This window comes from Dasypus novemcinctus, chromosome 4, assembly GCF_030445035.2.
Source record: "Dasypus novemcinctus isolate mDasNov1 chromosome 4, mDasNov1.1.hap2, whole genome shotgun sequence".
Classification (NCBI taxonomy): domain Eukaryota; kingdom Metazoa; phylum Chordata; class Mammalia; order Cingulata; family Dasypodidae; genus Dasypus; species Dasypus novemcinctus.
In genome coordinates, this window is record NC_080676.1 from 78,810,657 (window position 1) to 78,827,798 (window position 17,142).

Sequence of the window (17,142 nt, forward strand, 5' to 3'; positions counted from 1 at the left end):
TAAAATGAAAAGGATTGAAATCATATAGCTTATGGTCTGTGATCATAACAAATTTAAATCAGTTATAAGATTTCTAGGAAAATACCAGATATGTGAAAATTAAATAGCACACTTCTGAATAATTCATTAATTCATGGATCAAATAAATTAGCACAACGAAAATTAGAAAATATTTTTTAGCAGAATGCTAACAGAAATAGATCATATCAAATTTTGTGTTTTATAGCTACAGCAGTGCTTAGAAGGAAATGCATGGCTTTAAATGCTTATATTAGAAAAGAAAAAAAGTGTAAAATTAGCAGCTTCAGATTCTGTATTAAGAAGCCAGAAAAATAAGAGCAAAGTAAACTCAAAATATAACAGAGAAAATAATAACAGAAATCCAAAAGAAAAATTTAACAAAGATAAAAGTTGTATTTTTAAAAATCAACTATCAAGAAGAAAAGAGAATACAAATCACTAGGAATGATTATTAGGAATAAAAAGGAAGTTATCACAACTGGTCCTGTAGACAATATAAGGATAAAGAGAATATTGTGAACAATTTGTATAAACAGATTTGGATTCTTTGATGAAATGGACATATTTCTTCAAAATATGGTTTACCAAAGTAGACACAAGAGGATCAATACCTGAAGAGTCCAGTATCTATATTTTTAATTGAATTCATTACAAAAAACCTTCCCAAAAACAAATCTTCCAACCCAGATAGTTTCATTGGTGAATTCTATCAAACATTCGAGAAAAATATATAATACCAATATTGTATAAACTATTTCAGAAAACAGAGAAGGAGGGAGCACTCCCAACTCATTTAATGAGGTTGGATAAAACTGTACAAAATCTGAAAAAGACATTACAAAGTTAAAAACATATATATATATGTGTGCATATATATATATATATTCACCTTTCTTTATCATACATACAAAAATCCTTACAAACATTTAAGCCAGTTGAATCTGCCAATTTATAAAATGTATAATACATCTCACCAAGGAAGATTTAGTCCAGAAATGCAAGATTGGCTTAACATTCAAAAATCAATCATTATAATTCACTATATTAACAATAAAGTAGAACACCCATTTACGATATTAAAAAAAAAAAAGCTTTCCAAAAACTAGTGTCTACCCAGAGGTAGATAATCCAAGCTTTATATGACTCCAGTATATCATAAGGACCCAGATTTCTATTTTTTCTTTTTCAAGTCTAGCATTAAACTTCTAACCTCAGGGTAACCTCATTAATCAAGAAGGCTGCTAGAGCACCAGCTATCTTATCTATATTCCAGCATGATAGGAAAATGTAAGGAATTTCAAAAAGGGTACTTATGCCATACCTTCCCTTTGTGGAAGTCTAGCCTAAAGTTTTACAACACTTCTCCGTACTTTTCTTTGTCCGTAACTCAGAAATATATAGGTAAGGGGTAAGAACTTCAAACCAGGCAATAATTTGAACAGCCAGAAAAATCAGGATTACTATAAGAAAGAGGGGACAATAAATGATTGGTAGGCAGCTAGCAGTCTTCGCATGGGGAGAAAATAATAAATTCTAATGCTAGGAGATGAAAGATAGTCCTTTCATTAAACTTCCCAATCGAATAAAAATGCTAATCCTCAGTTTTAAAAAGCATGTTAATTCACATACACCTGTATAAGCAAATACCAATTTTATATAGAATATGGATAGTATATAAAAGTAACAAAAGTTTTATATGGTAAAATTAGTAAATTAAATAGCATTTATCTTCTTAGAATTTAAAATTGTTTTGAAGAGATAAATTAGGTTGGCCCATTTCTCTTAATACATGTACATATGCCAAACATAGATATCCAGAATTTCAATGACCTTATTAAATGTTTCATAAAAGTTCAGTTCCATAGTATTAGCGAGTGGTAATCTCTTGAATATTTTATTTCCTCTCCTCTTCTTTACTTATCTCTCATAACATTCAGAGCAGCCTTAATTTAGGAGTGTGCATGTGAATGCTTATGGACTGAATTTTCAACAACCCCAGGGCCTTTTTTTTTTTCTTTTCTTTTTTTTAATACAAGGGATTCTCCAGAACTCTTGAATCTGAATAAATGAGACAGGCATAAGAAGTCAAGCAAAGAGGTTAAAGCACTAAATGAGCAGAACTTCAGAACTATGAAATCTTTGAAAAAATAGTGGAAGTAAGATTAGTCAGGGAGAATTTGGAGCTAACTAGACAATATTTTGAGTATGTTCTAGATATTGCCTAACCTCCCACCCTTGCAGAGTCAGATTTAGTATTCTTATGCCTTTTCTTTCCTGGGACTATGAACTTAATTTTGCCTCCTCCCTTATTAGAAATGGAGATTAAAACTTGGCCAAGCCTGATATTTTAAGAGGTAAACTTTTAAATAAGGCTTTCCTAGACAAGTTTTCAAATTCATTCTGATATTTAATTTCAGAAACTGCATCAGGCAGCTTGCTTGATTCAAGCTTATTGGAAGGGTTTTCAGACTAGGAAAAGAATAAAGAAGCTTCCGTCTGCTGTGACTGCTTTGCAGAGGAGTTTCAGGTAAACATTTTTGATAAGAATGATGATCTGAGAGTGTCAGAGACATCTTACTGGAGTGCAGCTGAATGGAAATTTAATGTTTGTTTTTTTCCAATCTCCTAATCTATTTCTTTTACTCTTCCTTTCATTCTTGTTCCATGTGTTTCTGAGCAGCAGTACTACAGTAACCATATGCACTTTCAAAGCAAAAGGTAAACCCTAAGACAGGATCAAATACACAATCCTATCCACTTAATAAGATGTTTCGTAGGCCAAGCCTGCAGAGGGAGCGAATGGTAGTCCATTATCTTAAGACCTGAAAACCCAAAATTGCCATTATTGTCCATATATAATCATGGTAAAAAAACGTATGAGGATATAAAGATTTAAGTATGTTAACCTAATTTTCTTGAATAAATATGGCATGGATGGGTATTGTCATTTAGATACAGCATAGTTTGTCATTTCTCTTTCAAGTGGACTAAAAATGAAATACTGAAGACATGGCCTAGTTTTGATATGACTAACTCATCTAGGTTCTTTTTTTTTTTCCCCACCCTAATCCATATTTTATTCCTCCATTCTGTGGGCCCTGGGATAGTGATGTCTATTCCACCTTTATCGAGAGGGGGCTTAGATTCCACTTGGATGATGGATGCAATTCTCCTGCTTGCAGATGTAGGCGCTCTCAGTTCCCTGGTGTGGTGATTCATCTAGGTTCTTAAAGCCTTTGGAAAGAGCACAAAAAAATGACTAGGTTTCTAGGCCATTTATGATAGTGTACAGCCGTTTCAGAGGGGATTTTTACATGCAGCCTAGCTCAAAGATCAATTTTAATTCATTAAAGTGAAACTTTGATGTTACATAAGTCAGTGGTTTTTTGTTTTCTTTTTTAGAAAAGCTGAAACTATTCTTTTAATAACTGCAGCTGCATTTCTCAGTTATGAAAATATTTTAAAATGGTTCTGGGGTTCAAAAGAGTATATTGTTAAAGGATGATATTTAAATCAAGATTTGAATTCCTTTGGCTGTGTCTCTCTGTTTCACTATGCCCTTTAGTGGATATGCTATTCACTGGTTCCTTCAGGGAAAAGAGGTTATAAGTATTATTGGGCATGAGTGTTGGTGACAAAGAAAAGCATTAATTTTTTAAACATATATCAAGTGCCTAATGTATACCAGGTGTCGTTACTCTAGGTATTACTGGAGTTACACTTGAGTTTGTTTCCCAGCTCAGCAACTTATTGGCTGAGTGACCTTGGACAAATTATCCTACCTCTCAGCCTCAAATTTCCCATCTACCTCACAAGATTAATGTAAAATTTGAGAAAAAGAATGAAATACTATAAAGTTTTTTAGCATGTTACCTGACACTTAGGAAATGGTAGGAGGGAAACAAATGCATAGGGCACATTTCCTGCCCTTGAAGATTCACATATTTAATCACACAAATGCGTATGTTAAATAATGTTAAATAAGTGATTATAGTATTCATGACCAGCAAGTGTTATCCATTTCAGCATTGCCCGAAGTTTATTGCCAATTCTACAGTATTATTTTTAAAACATTAAAAAAGCAATTCTGTGGTCAAGTGAAATTGGGAAATAATGAATAATTTGAGAGTCATGATATGTGTATATCTCAGAAGAGTCTCAGATGCTCTTGGTATACCCTTGCCTTCTGTTGTGAACTCAAGTAGAAAGCAGTTATTTTTTATGGATTCTACCTGCTATCCTCAGTGTCTGTCTTCTTATGTTTAAAAGTTATTTTTGTTTTTGTATTTTTTTACCTTGAATTTGGACCTTTAATGTTTAGTCCAACAGTATTTGCCAAATTTGCCAGTTTACTTTCTCTTTCAATATTAAAATCTTTATTTAAAAGAATCCCAGGATTACAGACCATGTTCACTTAGAAGTATATCTCTGGAATTTAATTAATATCAACTATTTTAAAATAGAAATTCCATTGTTTTCTTTGTTACAAAACTGTACCAGTTATATTTCCATTCAAAAAGATTAGCTATAAAACCAAAATGATATGTTTCATATTGTAATGCATTTATTTCCTTTCCAGTATTTTGAGCTTGATGTTCTAGGACACCCTGAAGTAGTTTTAACCTTTGGATTCTTATTAAAGTTTTTAAATTTCAAGTTAGCTCCAAACTTTTAGCACCTTTCTTAATCTATTTTGCTGTAGTTTATACAAATTTCTCTTGCTTCCTGTGCAGCTGGGCTTTTTGCAGAGTTTATTTGTGTCTCTTTGTGGTCAGTTCATTATCTCAAAGTAATTTCCCCCTCTCATGCTTTTTTTTTGGGAGGAACTGCCCAGCACCCATACATTTATGGGTCCTGATTCTGCTCTTTAGATTCAGCATGAGGCACTCTTTTATAGTCATACCATTGCTAAAGCACTTTCATGGGGGTGTCTTTTTTTTTTTTAATCTTAGTTTTATTTTTGTACTCCCCAGTTTATTTTGAAAACAATCATTTCTGATATATATGCAAATGAATTTGAGATGACAGTTATCTCAAAGTACGGGGAGATTTACTTACATTCTCCTCTAAATGAAACGGTGACAAAAGAACACCTAACCTATCATTATTTAAGGACTTTAACATAATAGAAATCTCTTTCTCCAGCTTTTTAACTATTTTTTTCTCATCTAAGACAATATATATTTGACAATTAGGTGACATTTGCATATAAAAACATCCATTTATCAAAGTGGGCATAGAACAGCATTGCATTCTTATCTTTTCTGGATATAATTAAATTTTCAGATGCAAAGTTGTCGAAATGGGAGCAAAAATAACAACTTACTTATGAAATAGACTAGGTAAACACAAAAATTAAGATGCTAAAGATTAATTCCATGAATCATTCTCTCTTTCCTATCCTTTTAACATGCAAGTATGCACTGTAGGTGTGTGGGAGTTAGAATACTGCCAGTCAAGATTGTGAACTTCTGACTATGGATATGTAATTCAATACAATGCCCTGGGGTAAAAAGATAAGAGGTAGTATAGGTGACTAGAAGACATTTATCCATCAGGTTATCCATATCAATTTCCTGAAGAGGTAGATTATTTAAAAATCTCAATGGTCTTAGTTATAGACTTGGGCCTTAAAGTGATGTTTTATTTCATTATTTATTAAAATCATAATTAAGCATACTAGAATATTAGCTGTCACTGAATTTGTACCTTTAGGTTAAACACTGGAAAGAAATTATTGTGCATTATATTTTCTAGTTCTACAATTTGTTCCACTATTTTTGTAATTGAGCAAGGTAAGAGGTCCAGTTTGTTTAAAAACATTTTATGTACCCCATAAACTGTCTGAATCAAAGGTTTTTATTCTTCTGCCAAACACAACACTGATTTCCATCACAATTATTTTTTAAGATAAAAAATAATAAGTCAATTGAAAAAAACAATTGTGGCTTTAAGCTATGAAAAATTACACTTTACCACACTGATGGATTGAAAAACCTAGAACATCATTGTAAAGATGTTAATCATTGTTGGTCTTCAGCAATTAATGGATGCAGCTTTTCTGTGACTTCTCCAAAAATGCTTTGCAGCACCTATCACACCACTGGTACACAGTCTCAAAATCAGAGTCATTCCCATAATAGAGATCTTCAATAAGAAGTTGTTTTTATGGATCCCAAGTAGTTCAGTTTTGGCTTTGCAGTTTTTAACTTGACTACCTTTTCTATTCAAATATCTCAGATTACTTTCATACATACATAGTATATAATCAAATATGGAAAAGTCTTCTTTGGTAACCTGTCTCACGTTATGGGCTGTTTTAATGTCATGATTTCTTAGGTAGCTTACACCTCTTGGATCTGGTGACTGGCCCTCGTTCCAGTCAGAAAAGGCACCACTGGCAATGATACAATTATCTGAAATATTTTGATCAGTTACAAGTTTTCTGAAAACTGCTTCTGCAATGGGTGATCAGCAAATGTTACCAATATACAAACAGTACCAACTTGAACAGTGCTCTGCCATCTTCTCAGGCACAAAGAAAGACATAGAGTGAGGCTGGGATGTCTTTTTTATTTGATTTTTCCTGATCCAAAACTTTATTTTATCTTAAGTTCTCTTTCCCTCAGCCACCTTTTCTGAACTAGCTAACACTTGCTAATGTTATATTGGGGAAACCTTATAATTTTCCTACCTTTATCATGGTACTGATGGTATTTAGGTGTCTTAATTATATTGTTTGACTTTCCCTTGAACAGAGAATACACCCCTTCTTTGCCCAGCAATTCAAGGAACTTCCACATTCATACTTTTTGCTGGAGAATTCCTAATCTCTTGCCAGCAGATAGTTTGCTCAATACTCTCTTTGATGGTAAAACTTCAGATTAATTAAATGTAAATCATATCTATCATATTTTGAGACTATGATACTGATCAGTCACTTGCTTTTCGTAAGTACAGTACAGATGCCAGATGGTCAGTTACCTACTATTTCTTACAAAGGAACCAGTTGGATGAATAAATTTTAATCTTTGAATGATTATAGAATTCTTACCTGTAGAATAGCATTACCGAGGGAGGGAAACAGCATTCAGAATCACATCAATTCTTAACAAATGTTTTCAAACATGATTGAAGCATATGAATCCAGAAATATTTGTTTTTCTATAATTTATAAAAGTCTTTATTTCATTCACTGAATCTCACTTTTCTACTGTCTTCCTGGTTTATATTTTACTTCTACCTTCATGGGCCAGTCCTTTTCAGTTTTGCAATATTTCATAGCCTGCATGCCTAATCTGTTTCCCAAACCTGGTTTAATAACAGATTAAATGTTCTGGCAATACAGATTTAATGATTACCATGTTTCTTCTACTAACAGTATATTAGCAGTATAGATAATGTAATATTAAACATTATAAACACTAACCAATTAGAAGTTACAAAGATATATATATATAAAATTTCTTAATCAATTTGAAAGGATACTGTTTAGGGTCTGCTCTCTTTTACCCACCATAGGTGGGGAAGGACAGAACTAGATCAGTTAAAACTTCATTATCTACATGCTGTACAACCCAGAACTTTTGGGGGCGGGGGTAGTTCTGTAGGAGAAACAAGTTTCTATCAGCCATTCTTTAGGAAGAAAGGGTCCTTTACCTACTTGATCTCCAGCTGTCAAGAATATCAAGAGACACTTAGAAACCACTCAGTTACCCCTCCATCCTCTCTAGAACCCCTTCTCCTTTTGGCACACACACACACACACACACTTGCAGTCGTCCTTTTTGATAATAGGGATGAGAAAGATGTTTTGAAACAAATCCTCAATCCTATCTTAAGTGAAAAGTCAAGAAAAACTTAAGCTGTGATTGATAACAGTCAAGACATTTTAGGGAAGTGGATGTGGCTCAAGCATTTGGGTGCCCATCTACCACATGGAAAGTCCTGGTTTGGTTGCTGGTGCCTCCTAGAAAAGACAAGTAAGACAACAAGCTGACCTGATGGGCTGGCGCAATGAGCTAGCATGGCAAGCTGATGCAACAAGGAGACACAATGAGAAACACAGCAAAGCAGGGAGCTGAGGTGGCTCAAGCAATTGAGGACCTCTCTGTGGGCAAAGAAGGGGGTGGGGTGTATTCTTTGTTAAAGGGGAAGTCACATGGGAGGTCCCAGGTTTGGTTCCTGATGCCTCCTAAAGAGAAGATGAGCAGACACAGAAAGTGCACAATGAATAGACATAGAACAGACAGCAAGCACAGACAACCAGGGTGGGGGAAGGAAAGAATGAAATAAAATAAATCTTAAAAAAAAAAAGAAATTGTACGAAAAGAAACCAAAAAAGCACACATACAATCTTTTATCAAAATAATTTTGTGAGTTTTCCTTCCCTACTTTAAAAGGTTTCATTTTAAAATTGTCGAATGCATAATTGTTTTTGATTTTTCAAAAGAAAAATTGAGTTGGAACTCTTGATAGCCCTCTCTGACTACATCATTATGAAGTCTGGGTATTAAGACTACAAAGCTATAGTTAAGGTACTACATATGTTGGCAGTTTAATGCCAGGAGGAGGATCTAAAAGAAAACAAATGTTCTTAAATGAGATCCTTGCAAATTAAATCTATAAAGATACAATAAATAGTGTATTCTGCTTCTCTTTTCTTCTTATCCCATTTGGTTCCTTTCCTATTTTCAGTATATGTATTGTAGATTAATACTTGTAATCATCTTATAAAGCAATAAAAACTGGATAAGAATCTCTAAGGAGGGAAACAGACTTTGGCCCAGTGGTTAGGGCGTCCGTCTACCATATGGGAGGTCCGCGGTTCAAACCCCGGGCCTCCTTGACCCGTGTGGAGCTGGCCATGCACAGTGCTGATGCGCGCAAGGAGTGCCGTGCCACGCAAGGGTGTCCCCCGCGTGGGGGAGCCCCACGCGCAAGGAGTGCGCCCGTGAGGAAAGCTGCCCAGCGTGAAAAGAAAGAGCAGCCTGCCCAGGAATGGCACCGCCCACACTTCCCGTGCCGCTGACAACAACAGAAGCGGACAAAGAAACAAGACGCAGCAAATAGACACCAAGAACAGACAACCAGGGGAGGGGGGGGGAATTAAATAAATAAATAAATCTTTAAAAAAAAAAAAAAAAAGAATCTCTAAGGAGAAATGTTAGTGAATAGAAGCAGATATTACATGTATGCTAATTAAATAAAATTTGGGGGGCCAAATGGCAATTTTCATATCCAGTTATAAAAACAGTTTGTTAGTCAATAATCGAGAGATAGGTAAACATAAGAGAAATTAATCAGCCATAATCACTCCATGTAATGAATTTTGTAGTTAAAAGTTGAATGTCTATTTAATTATTTTTCTACATAAATATATATAATTTCCTTAAGGATATTATAAATGGAATTTATTGGTCAATATTTTAAGGCTTTTGTTACATATTTCCAAATAGTTCTCCAGGCTTTTGATGCATATATCCAAATATTTCTCCAGAAAGGTTTTGTAGAGGCAGCACATAAGAACTTATTTCATCATACTATAGCAACACCAGGAATTTTCTTTTTAAAAAATTATTTTTCCTGCCTGCATTTATTCAGTTATTGATGAGGTTATACATATGATCGTTGAGTGGCCATATGATTTTTGAAAACTATTTATGTCAGCAATTTATGTTTCCATCACAGAACTAAACGAACAACAAGATTGGTGAAGCTCAATAGGCATAAGGAGGAAGAGGACCACAGATTACAAGTACAACTTCAAAGACAGAGAGCCATGAGACTTTCCCGAGAATTACGTCTGAATATGCTTGAAATAGTTCATCCAGGTGGGTGGTAGTGTCAACTTTATAAGTGTTAAGAATGTGTGAACTACCTTTTAGTAAACCAAATATCCCAGCTATCTGATTTTTTATTAAATTTAAATTCAGACCTATTTCTCCTTTTTCAGATAAACCTTGTTAAATCTCTTGAGTTAAAAAAAATTACCATTTTTTCAAATTAAGGGCTATTGGTTGATGATGAGTAATCTCCCTACAAGTTGTTCTTTTCTTTTAGATAAATTAGTGAAATTTGAAAATTTATGCTTAAAGGTTACTATCAGAGACATAAAGAAAGAAACCCTTTGAACTTAAGTAAGAAGTTTGAATATTGCTATACTTTGCCATCAGGACTTTATTTATTCCCCACTATAAACCATGTGGCATTTCCTTGCCAACTTTTCCCACTCATTGCTGGGAAAATGATTTAGAAAAATATTAGGCCATCAGCTTTGGATAAAATTTCTCCTCTAATTCAAATTCAGCTATGATCGCTGACTGATGATAAGCAAGACATGTTCAAAGAAGTTCAGCTTTTATTCCTGTCCCCTGCAGTCTTTTCCCCCCTCCATTCATAGATATTTATTTTATTTTATATTTATCTTTCCACTGTTTGTTGTTTGATTTCTGGCTTGCTCTTTTTGTTTGTTTTTAATATTTAGAAAGACTTTTATTTTTATTGTAGTGTTTACCGTTATTCTAAAATCGAATATTCCTAGTTCCCTCTTGTATTATGGTTCCCTCTATGAGTAATAATGAAATTAGTTAATGAATGCTGCTTCTCCCTCTTCCCAGCACTGACTGGAAGATTAGTATCCTTTTATTCTTCCTTGGTAATTATAAGGCAATAGTCAGCAGTTTTTTTCCCTACTTTTTAAATATTCTTCACCTTTTTTTTTTTTTAAGGAGGTCCTGGGGAGTGAACCCAGGACCTCATACATGAGAAGCAAGCTCCTCAACCACTTGAGCTATATCTACTCCCTCTCCCACTATTTTTTGATAGTTGTACTGTATCTCCATTGTCATAGTATTTAACAATTATAGACTATAGACTTTTCCTTTTACCCTTGGTCCTATAGTTGAATGTTTATTTAACACTCAACACCAGTCCTCTGTCAATGTCTCTATAGTTATTTTGGTTGTCTATGTTCCTTCTCAGTAAATTCCTCAGGAAGGGCTCATGGGAACACTATTTCTGAGACTTTTTTTTTTTTTTTAACTCAGTGTACCCTTTCTTGAATTTTTTTTTATTATGATATCATATACATAACATGAAATTTGCCATTTTAACCATTTTTAATTGTATAAGTCAATGGCATTAATTACTTTTACCATTACCATCACCACCTTCCATTACGAAAACCTTTCCATTACTGAAAACAGAAGTCTTTATCCATTAAACAATAACTTTCCATTACCCATCTACTCAGCCCCTGCTACCCTGTAATTTACATTCTGTCTCTAATAATTTGCATATTCTAGCTGAGAACTTGCATATTCTACATATTTCATATATGTGAAATATTTGTCCTTTTGTGGATGGCTTATTTCACTGAATATAATGTTTTCAGGGTTCATCCACATTATAGCATGTTATTTCCTAAGTTCTTACTAAGTTCTTACTTGTTGCTAATAGTTTTTCTGACGCCTTTATTCTTAAAAGTCAATTTGGCTGATATGTAATCTTTGGCTCACATTTTCTTTTCCAAGTATCTTAAAGGTATTACTCTGCTATTTAAGGGAATAAAACAGCACTGTCAAACATTCCAGTGAGAATCTGATTTTTTTTTTCCTTACAAATGATTTGATCTTTTTACCTAACTGGCCTAAGCATGTTGATTTATCAAGTAATTTTAGTAAAATATGTCTTTTTTTAAAAAAACTTTTATTTATTTCTCCTCCCCCTTCCCCCCATTGTCTGCTCTCTGTGTCCATTTGCTGTGTGTTCTTCTGTGTCTGCTTGTATTCTCATTAGGTGACTCCAGGAACCAATCCTGGGACCTTCCAGAATGGGAGAGAGGCAATTACTCTCTTGCACCCTCCCTACTCTCTGTTCTGCTATGTCTTCTTGTATTCTGTCCTCTGTGTCTCTTGTTGTGCCATCTTGCTGCTCCAGCTCTCCATGTGATTGGCACTCCTGCACAGGTGGCTTTCCTGCGCTGGGCAGCATTCCCACATTTTTGTGTGCCTTTGCCTATTCTCTATATTTATCATTTTCCCATAAATCCTTTTTATCTTTCTATAGATATTTTTATCATTTTTATTGATACTTATTAATAAAGCATAAATCCATCCAAAGTGTGTAGTCAATGGTATTTGCATTTATTGCTTCAGTCATTTTTAGAGCATTTTCACTATTCCAGTAATAATAATACTACTAAGAAACAAAAACAAAACAAACAAAATTCATCACCTCTCAATCACTATGCTTCCCCTGCCGTACATGGCTGCTATTCTATTTCCTTATCTCTAGTTTATTTGTATTTATATTTTGTAAAAACTTTATGTACCCAGTTTGACCCATATCGTGTTTTTCATGAGGTTTCACTATGTTATACAGTCCCCTTTACATTTTTTAACTTTCCTTCTAGTAATATACATGTCCTTATAATTTCCCTTTCAGCCATTGTTATACCCATATAATAGCTCTGCTAGTCACAAACACCATGATGTGCTCTCACCATTTCCATTCATTTCTAAAGATTGACAAGCAAACTTTAATTCTGCACAGTTTTTTAAAATATATTTTTTATTTATTTTTAAAGGATATTTAAATTACATAAAAAGTTACATTAAAAATATAAGGGATTCCCATATGCCCCACACCTCACACTTTTCCCCATATTAACAACTTCTTTCATTTGTGTGGTACATTCATTGCAATTAATGAATACATTTTGGAGCATTCCCACTAAGCAATGGATTATAGTTTACATTGTAGTTTACATGCTCTTCCACTCAATTTTGTAGGTTATGGCTGGATATATAATGGCCTGTATCTGTCATTGCAGTGCCATTCAGGACAATTCCAAGTCCTGAAAATGCCCCCATATTACACTCTTTTTCTGTCTCCCTGACTTCAGCACCTCCAGTGGCCACTGTCTTCACATCAGTGATATAATTTCTTTCATTGCTAGAATCACAATAAGTCTATAGTAGAATACCAGTAAGTCTACTCTAGTCCATATTTTATTCCCCAATCCTGAGAATTCTGGGATGGTGATGCCCACTCCACCTCTAATTGAGAGGGGGCTTCTATCCCTTATGGCTGATGAATGGGACTTTCTTGCTTGCAGTTGTAGACTCTCTCAGTTCCTTGGTGTGGTGGTTTCCATCCTCACCTCCTTCTTAGTTGTCCTGGGTGAGTCCAGTCAACTGGAGAGTAGGTCTTGCAACTCTACTGAGACTCAGGGCCCAGCTGGCACATGGACAGCCCAGAGATTCAAGTCTCTTGCACAGATTAACCATCAGCTTTGCATTCTCTACCCTCATTCTATTTTCTGGTGACCTATATTCTAAATATTAATTCCATGAGTTTACATAATATATTTAGTTCATCATAGCACAGTCATATAGTATTTGTCTTTTTGTGTCTGGCTTGCTTCACTCAGCTTAATGTCCTCTAGGTTCAACCATGTTGTCATATGCTTCACGACTTCATTTCTTCAACCACTGATAATATTCCATCAGTTTGTATACACCACAATTTGTTTATCCATTCATCAGTTGATGGACACCTGGGTTGTTTCCAAGTTTTGGGAACCATGAATAACACTGCTGTGAACGTTGGTGTGCAGATGTCTATTCATGTCACTGCTCTCAGTTCTGAGTATATGCCTAGTGATGGTATTGCCAGGTCACATGGCAAGTCTATATTCAACTTCCTTAGGAACTGCCAAACAGTCCTCCCGTGACTGTACCATTCTACATTCCCACCAACAGTAAGTAAGCATTACTATCTCTCTACATCCCCTCCAACAGTTACAGTTTAGTGACTTTTCAATAGGGGCCAGTCTGATAGGTGTGAAATGATATCTCATTGTAGTTTTCGTTTGCATTTCCCTAATCACTAGTGATGTTGAACATTTTTTCATGTTTTTCTTTGTCACTTATATTTCTTCTTTGGACAGTTTTTTTTTTTTTCAGGTCTTTGGCCCATTTTTTAATCAGATTGTTTGTCTTTATTGTTGAATTGTATTATCTCTTTATATATCATGGATATTAAACCCTTATCAGATATGTGATTACCAAATATTTTCTCCCATTGAATTGGCTGCCTTTTCATTCTTTTTACGAAGTCCTTTGTGGTGCAAAAGCATTTAATTTTTTATCTATTTTATCTTCTGTTGCTCATGCTTTAGGTGTAAGGTTTAAGAAATTACTGTCTACCACGAGATCATTTATTTATTTATTTTTTCTACTACAAAATCTTGAAGATGTTCTCCTACATTTTCTTCTAGGATTTTTATGGTTGTTGCTTTTATATTTAGGTCCTTGATCCATTTTCAGGTAAATTTTATATAAGTTGTGAGATAGGGATACCCTTTCTTTTAGATATGGCTATCCAGTTCTCCGAGCACAATTTGTTGAATAGATTGGTTTGGCCCAGCTGGGTGGGCATAACAGCCTAATCAAAAATAACTTACTGTAGATATGAGGGTCTATTTCTTAGTTCTCAGTTTGGTTCCATTGGTCAATCTGTCTGTATGTCAGTGCCATGCCCGTTTTGCCACTGTAGCTAAGTAAAATGCTGTAAAGTCAGGAAGTGAAAGTCTTCTATCTTCATTCCTCCTTTTTTTTAAAGATTTATTTATTTCTCTCCCCTTCCCCCTCCCCCACTCCAGTTGTCTGTTCTCTGTATCTATTTGCTGCATCTTCTTTGTCCACTTCTGTTGTTGTCAGCGGCATGGGAATCTGTGTTTCTTTTTGTCCGTGTGTGCAGCACCATTTCTGGGCAGGCTGCACTTTCTTTCGCACTGGGAAGCTCTCCTTACGGGGCGCACTCCTTGCTCTTGGGGCTCCTCCCTGCATGGCAGGGTACTCCTTGCGCGCATCAGCACTGTGCATGGGCCAGCTCCACACGGGTCAAGGAGGCCCGGGGTTTGAACCGCGGACCTCCCATGTGGTAGACGGATGCCCTAACCACTGGGCTAAGTCCGCCACCCATTCCTCTTTTTCAAAACATTTTTGGCTATTAGGGACTCCTTACCCTTCCAAATAAATTTTATTATAGGCTTTTCCATTTCTGCAAAAAAGCTTTCCCACCAAGATCAGGAAAAAGACAAGGATGCCCACTATCACCATTGTTATTCAATATTGTGGTAGAACTTCTAGCCAGAACAATTAGGCTAAATAAAGAAATAACAGATACCCATATAGGAAAGAAAGAAGTAAAACTTTCACTATTCACTGATGATATGATTTTGCAACTAGAAAATCCTGAAAAATTCACAAGAAAGCTACTAGAATTAATAGGCAAGTTCAGCAAAGTGGTGGGATACAAGATTAATATACAATATGCAAAAATCAATAGCGTTTCTAAACACTACTGTTCTGCAATCTGAGTAGGAAATCAGAAAGAAAATTCCAGTTATAATAGGGACTAAAATAATCAAATATTTAGGAATAAACTTAATCAAGGACATAAAGGACCTGTATTCAGAAAACTACAAAACATTGCTAAAAGAAACTAAAGAAAACCTAAATAAATGGAAGGACATTCTGTGTTAATGGACTGCAAGATTAAATATCATTAAGATGTTTGTTCTACCCAAACTGATTTACAAATTCAACTCAATTCCAATAAAATCTATATTTTCATTTAAAATTTTCTTTCTTTTTCATCTCTTTTTTCTAGTTTAGTGTTCACTTCTGAGGTAGTGTTTTATTTCTAATTCTGAGTTCTAGCTAATCATTTGTTTTTCTAATTCTGATTTATGTTGGTCTTTCATATCTTTCAAAATTTCAATTTTTTAACTTGTTTTAAAACACTAGGTTATAATTTTTATCAGTTTCTTAAGCAGATGTTTTCTTAGTTTATAGAGACATTTTCGGCTCCTCATGCTTTTCTACTTTTAGTAAGCTTGTATGGAATTCAAGCACTATTCTTCTAATTTTTTTATGAGAAATTAGTGTTCTTGATTTTTTTTAGAAAGGAAGGTACTTGAGTCAAGATAGTTTGTGTAACTTCATAGCTCTGGAGCTCTCCAGTTGTTTTCATGTACTATTAAAAAATATGGCACCTTTTTTTTTTCACTTGAAAACAATTTTTTGAAGTATATCATTCATACATGAACATACATAAACAATAAGTGTATAGTAAAAGTTGTGAATTTACTAAAACAAACACACATAACATCATACAGGGCTCCCAGATATCATCCCACCACAAATACCTTACATTATTTTGAAACATTTGTTACAAATTATGAAAGAGAATCATCAAATTAGTACTACTAACTATAGTCTGTATCTTACATTTGGTGTATTTTTCCCCCAACCCACCCTTTTTTTTTTTTTCATAAACCATATATTTTTATCTAAATTGTATAATCATTGGCATTTGGTATAATCACTGAGTTGCTTATTCATCACTTCAATCAATATTAGAGCATTTTCATTACTCCCCCCCAAAAAAAACCCACAAACCACTATCATACCAATATGTTAACGCTACTAATCACCATTTCTGTTCATTTCCAAATATTTTTAAATGACTTTTTACCAGTTCTGCACAGGTCAAACTTCCACTTTCCATTCGTTAAACACATTCTATTCTCTGATAACTTATATTCTAGCTATTAATTCCATGAGATTGTTCGATGTATTTAGTTCTTAATAGCGAAGTCATACAATAGTTGTCCTTTTGTGCCTGGCTTTCTTCACTCAAAATGATGTCCTCCAGGTTAATCCCTGTTGTCATGTGCTTCATGACTTCATTTCGTCTTACAGCTGAATAATATTCCATCATGTGTGCATACCACAATTTGTTTTTCCATTCTTCAGTTGATAAACAACGGGGTTGTTTACATTTTTTGTCAATTGTGAATAATATCACTATGAACATCAGTGTGCAGATGTCTATTCGTGTCACTGTTCTCAGGTCTTCTGGGTGTAAACCCAGTAGTGCTATTGAAGGGTCACATGGTAGGTCTATATCTAACTTCCTTAGAAACTACCAAACATTCCTCCACAGTGACTGTACCATTCTACAGTCCCACCAACAGTGAATAAGTATTCCTTTCTCTCCACATCTTCTCCAACACTTGTAATGTTCTGTTTTGTTAATAGTGGCCAT

General features: G+C 34.5%; 1 protein-coding gene across 5 annotated transcripts in view; it reads left to right on the forward strand.

Moving 5' to 3' along the window:
- IQCB1 (IQ motif containing B1) overlaps window positions 1-17,142 on the forward strand; it is an 82,223-nt gene that overhangs the window by 37,928 nt on the left and 27,153 nt on the right. For all 5 annotated transcript variants that reach the window (XM_058295730.2, XM_058295728.1, XM_058295726.2 and 2 more), the window contains exons 10-11: window positions 2,439-2,548; window positions 9,712-9,854. In XM_058295730.2, the coding sequence (XP_058151713.1) occupies window positions 2,439-2,548; window positions 9,712-9,854 (253 nt within the window). The remainder of the gene's footprint in view (window positions 1-2,438; window positions 2,549-9,711; window positions 9,855-17,142) is intronic.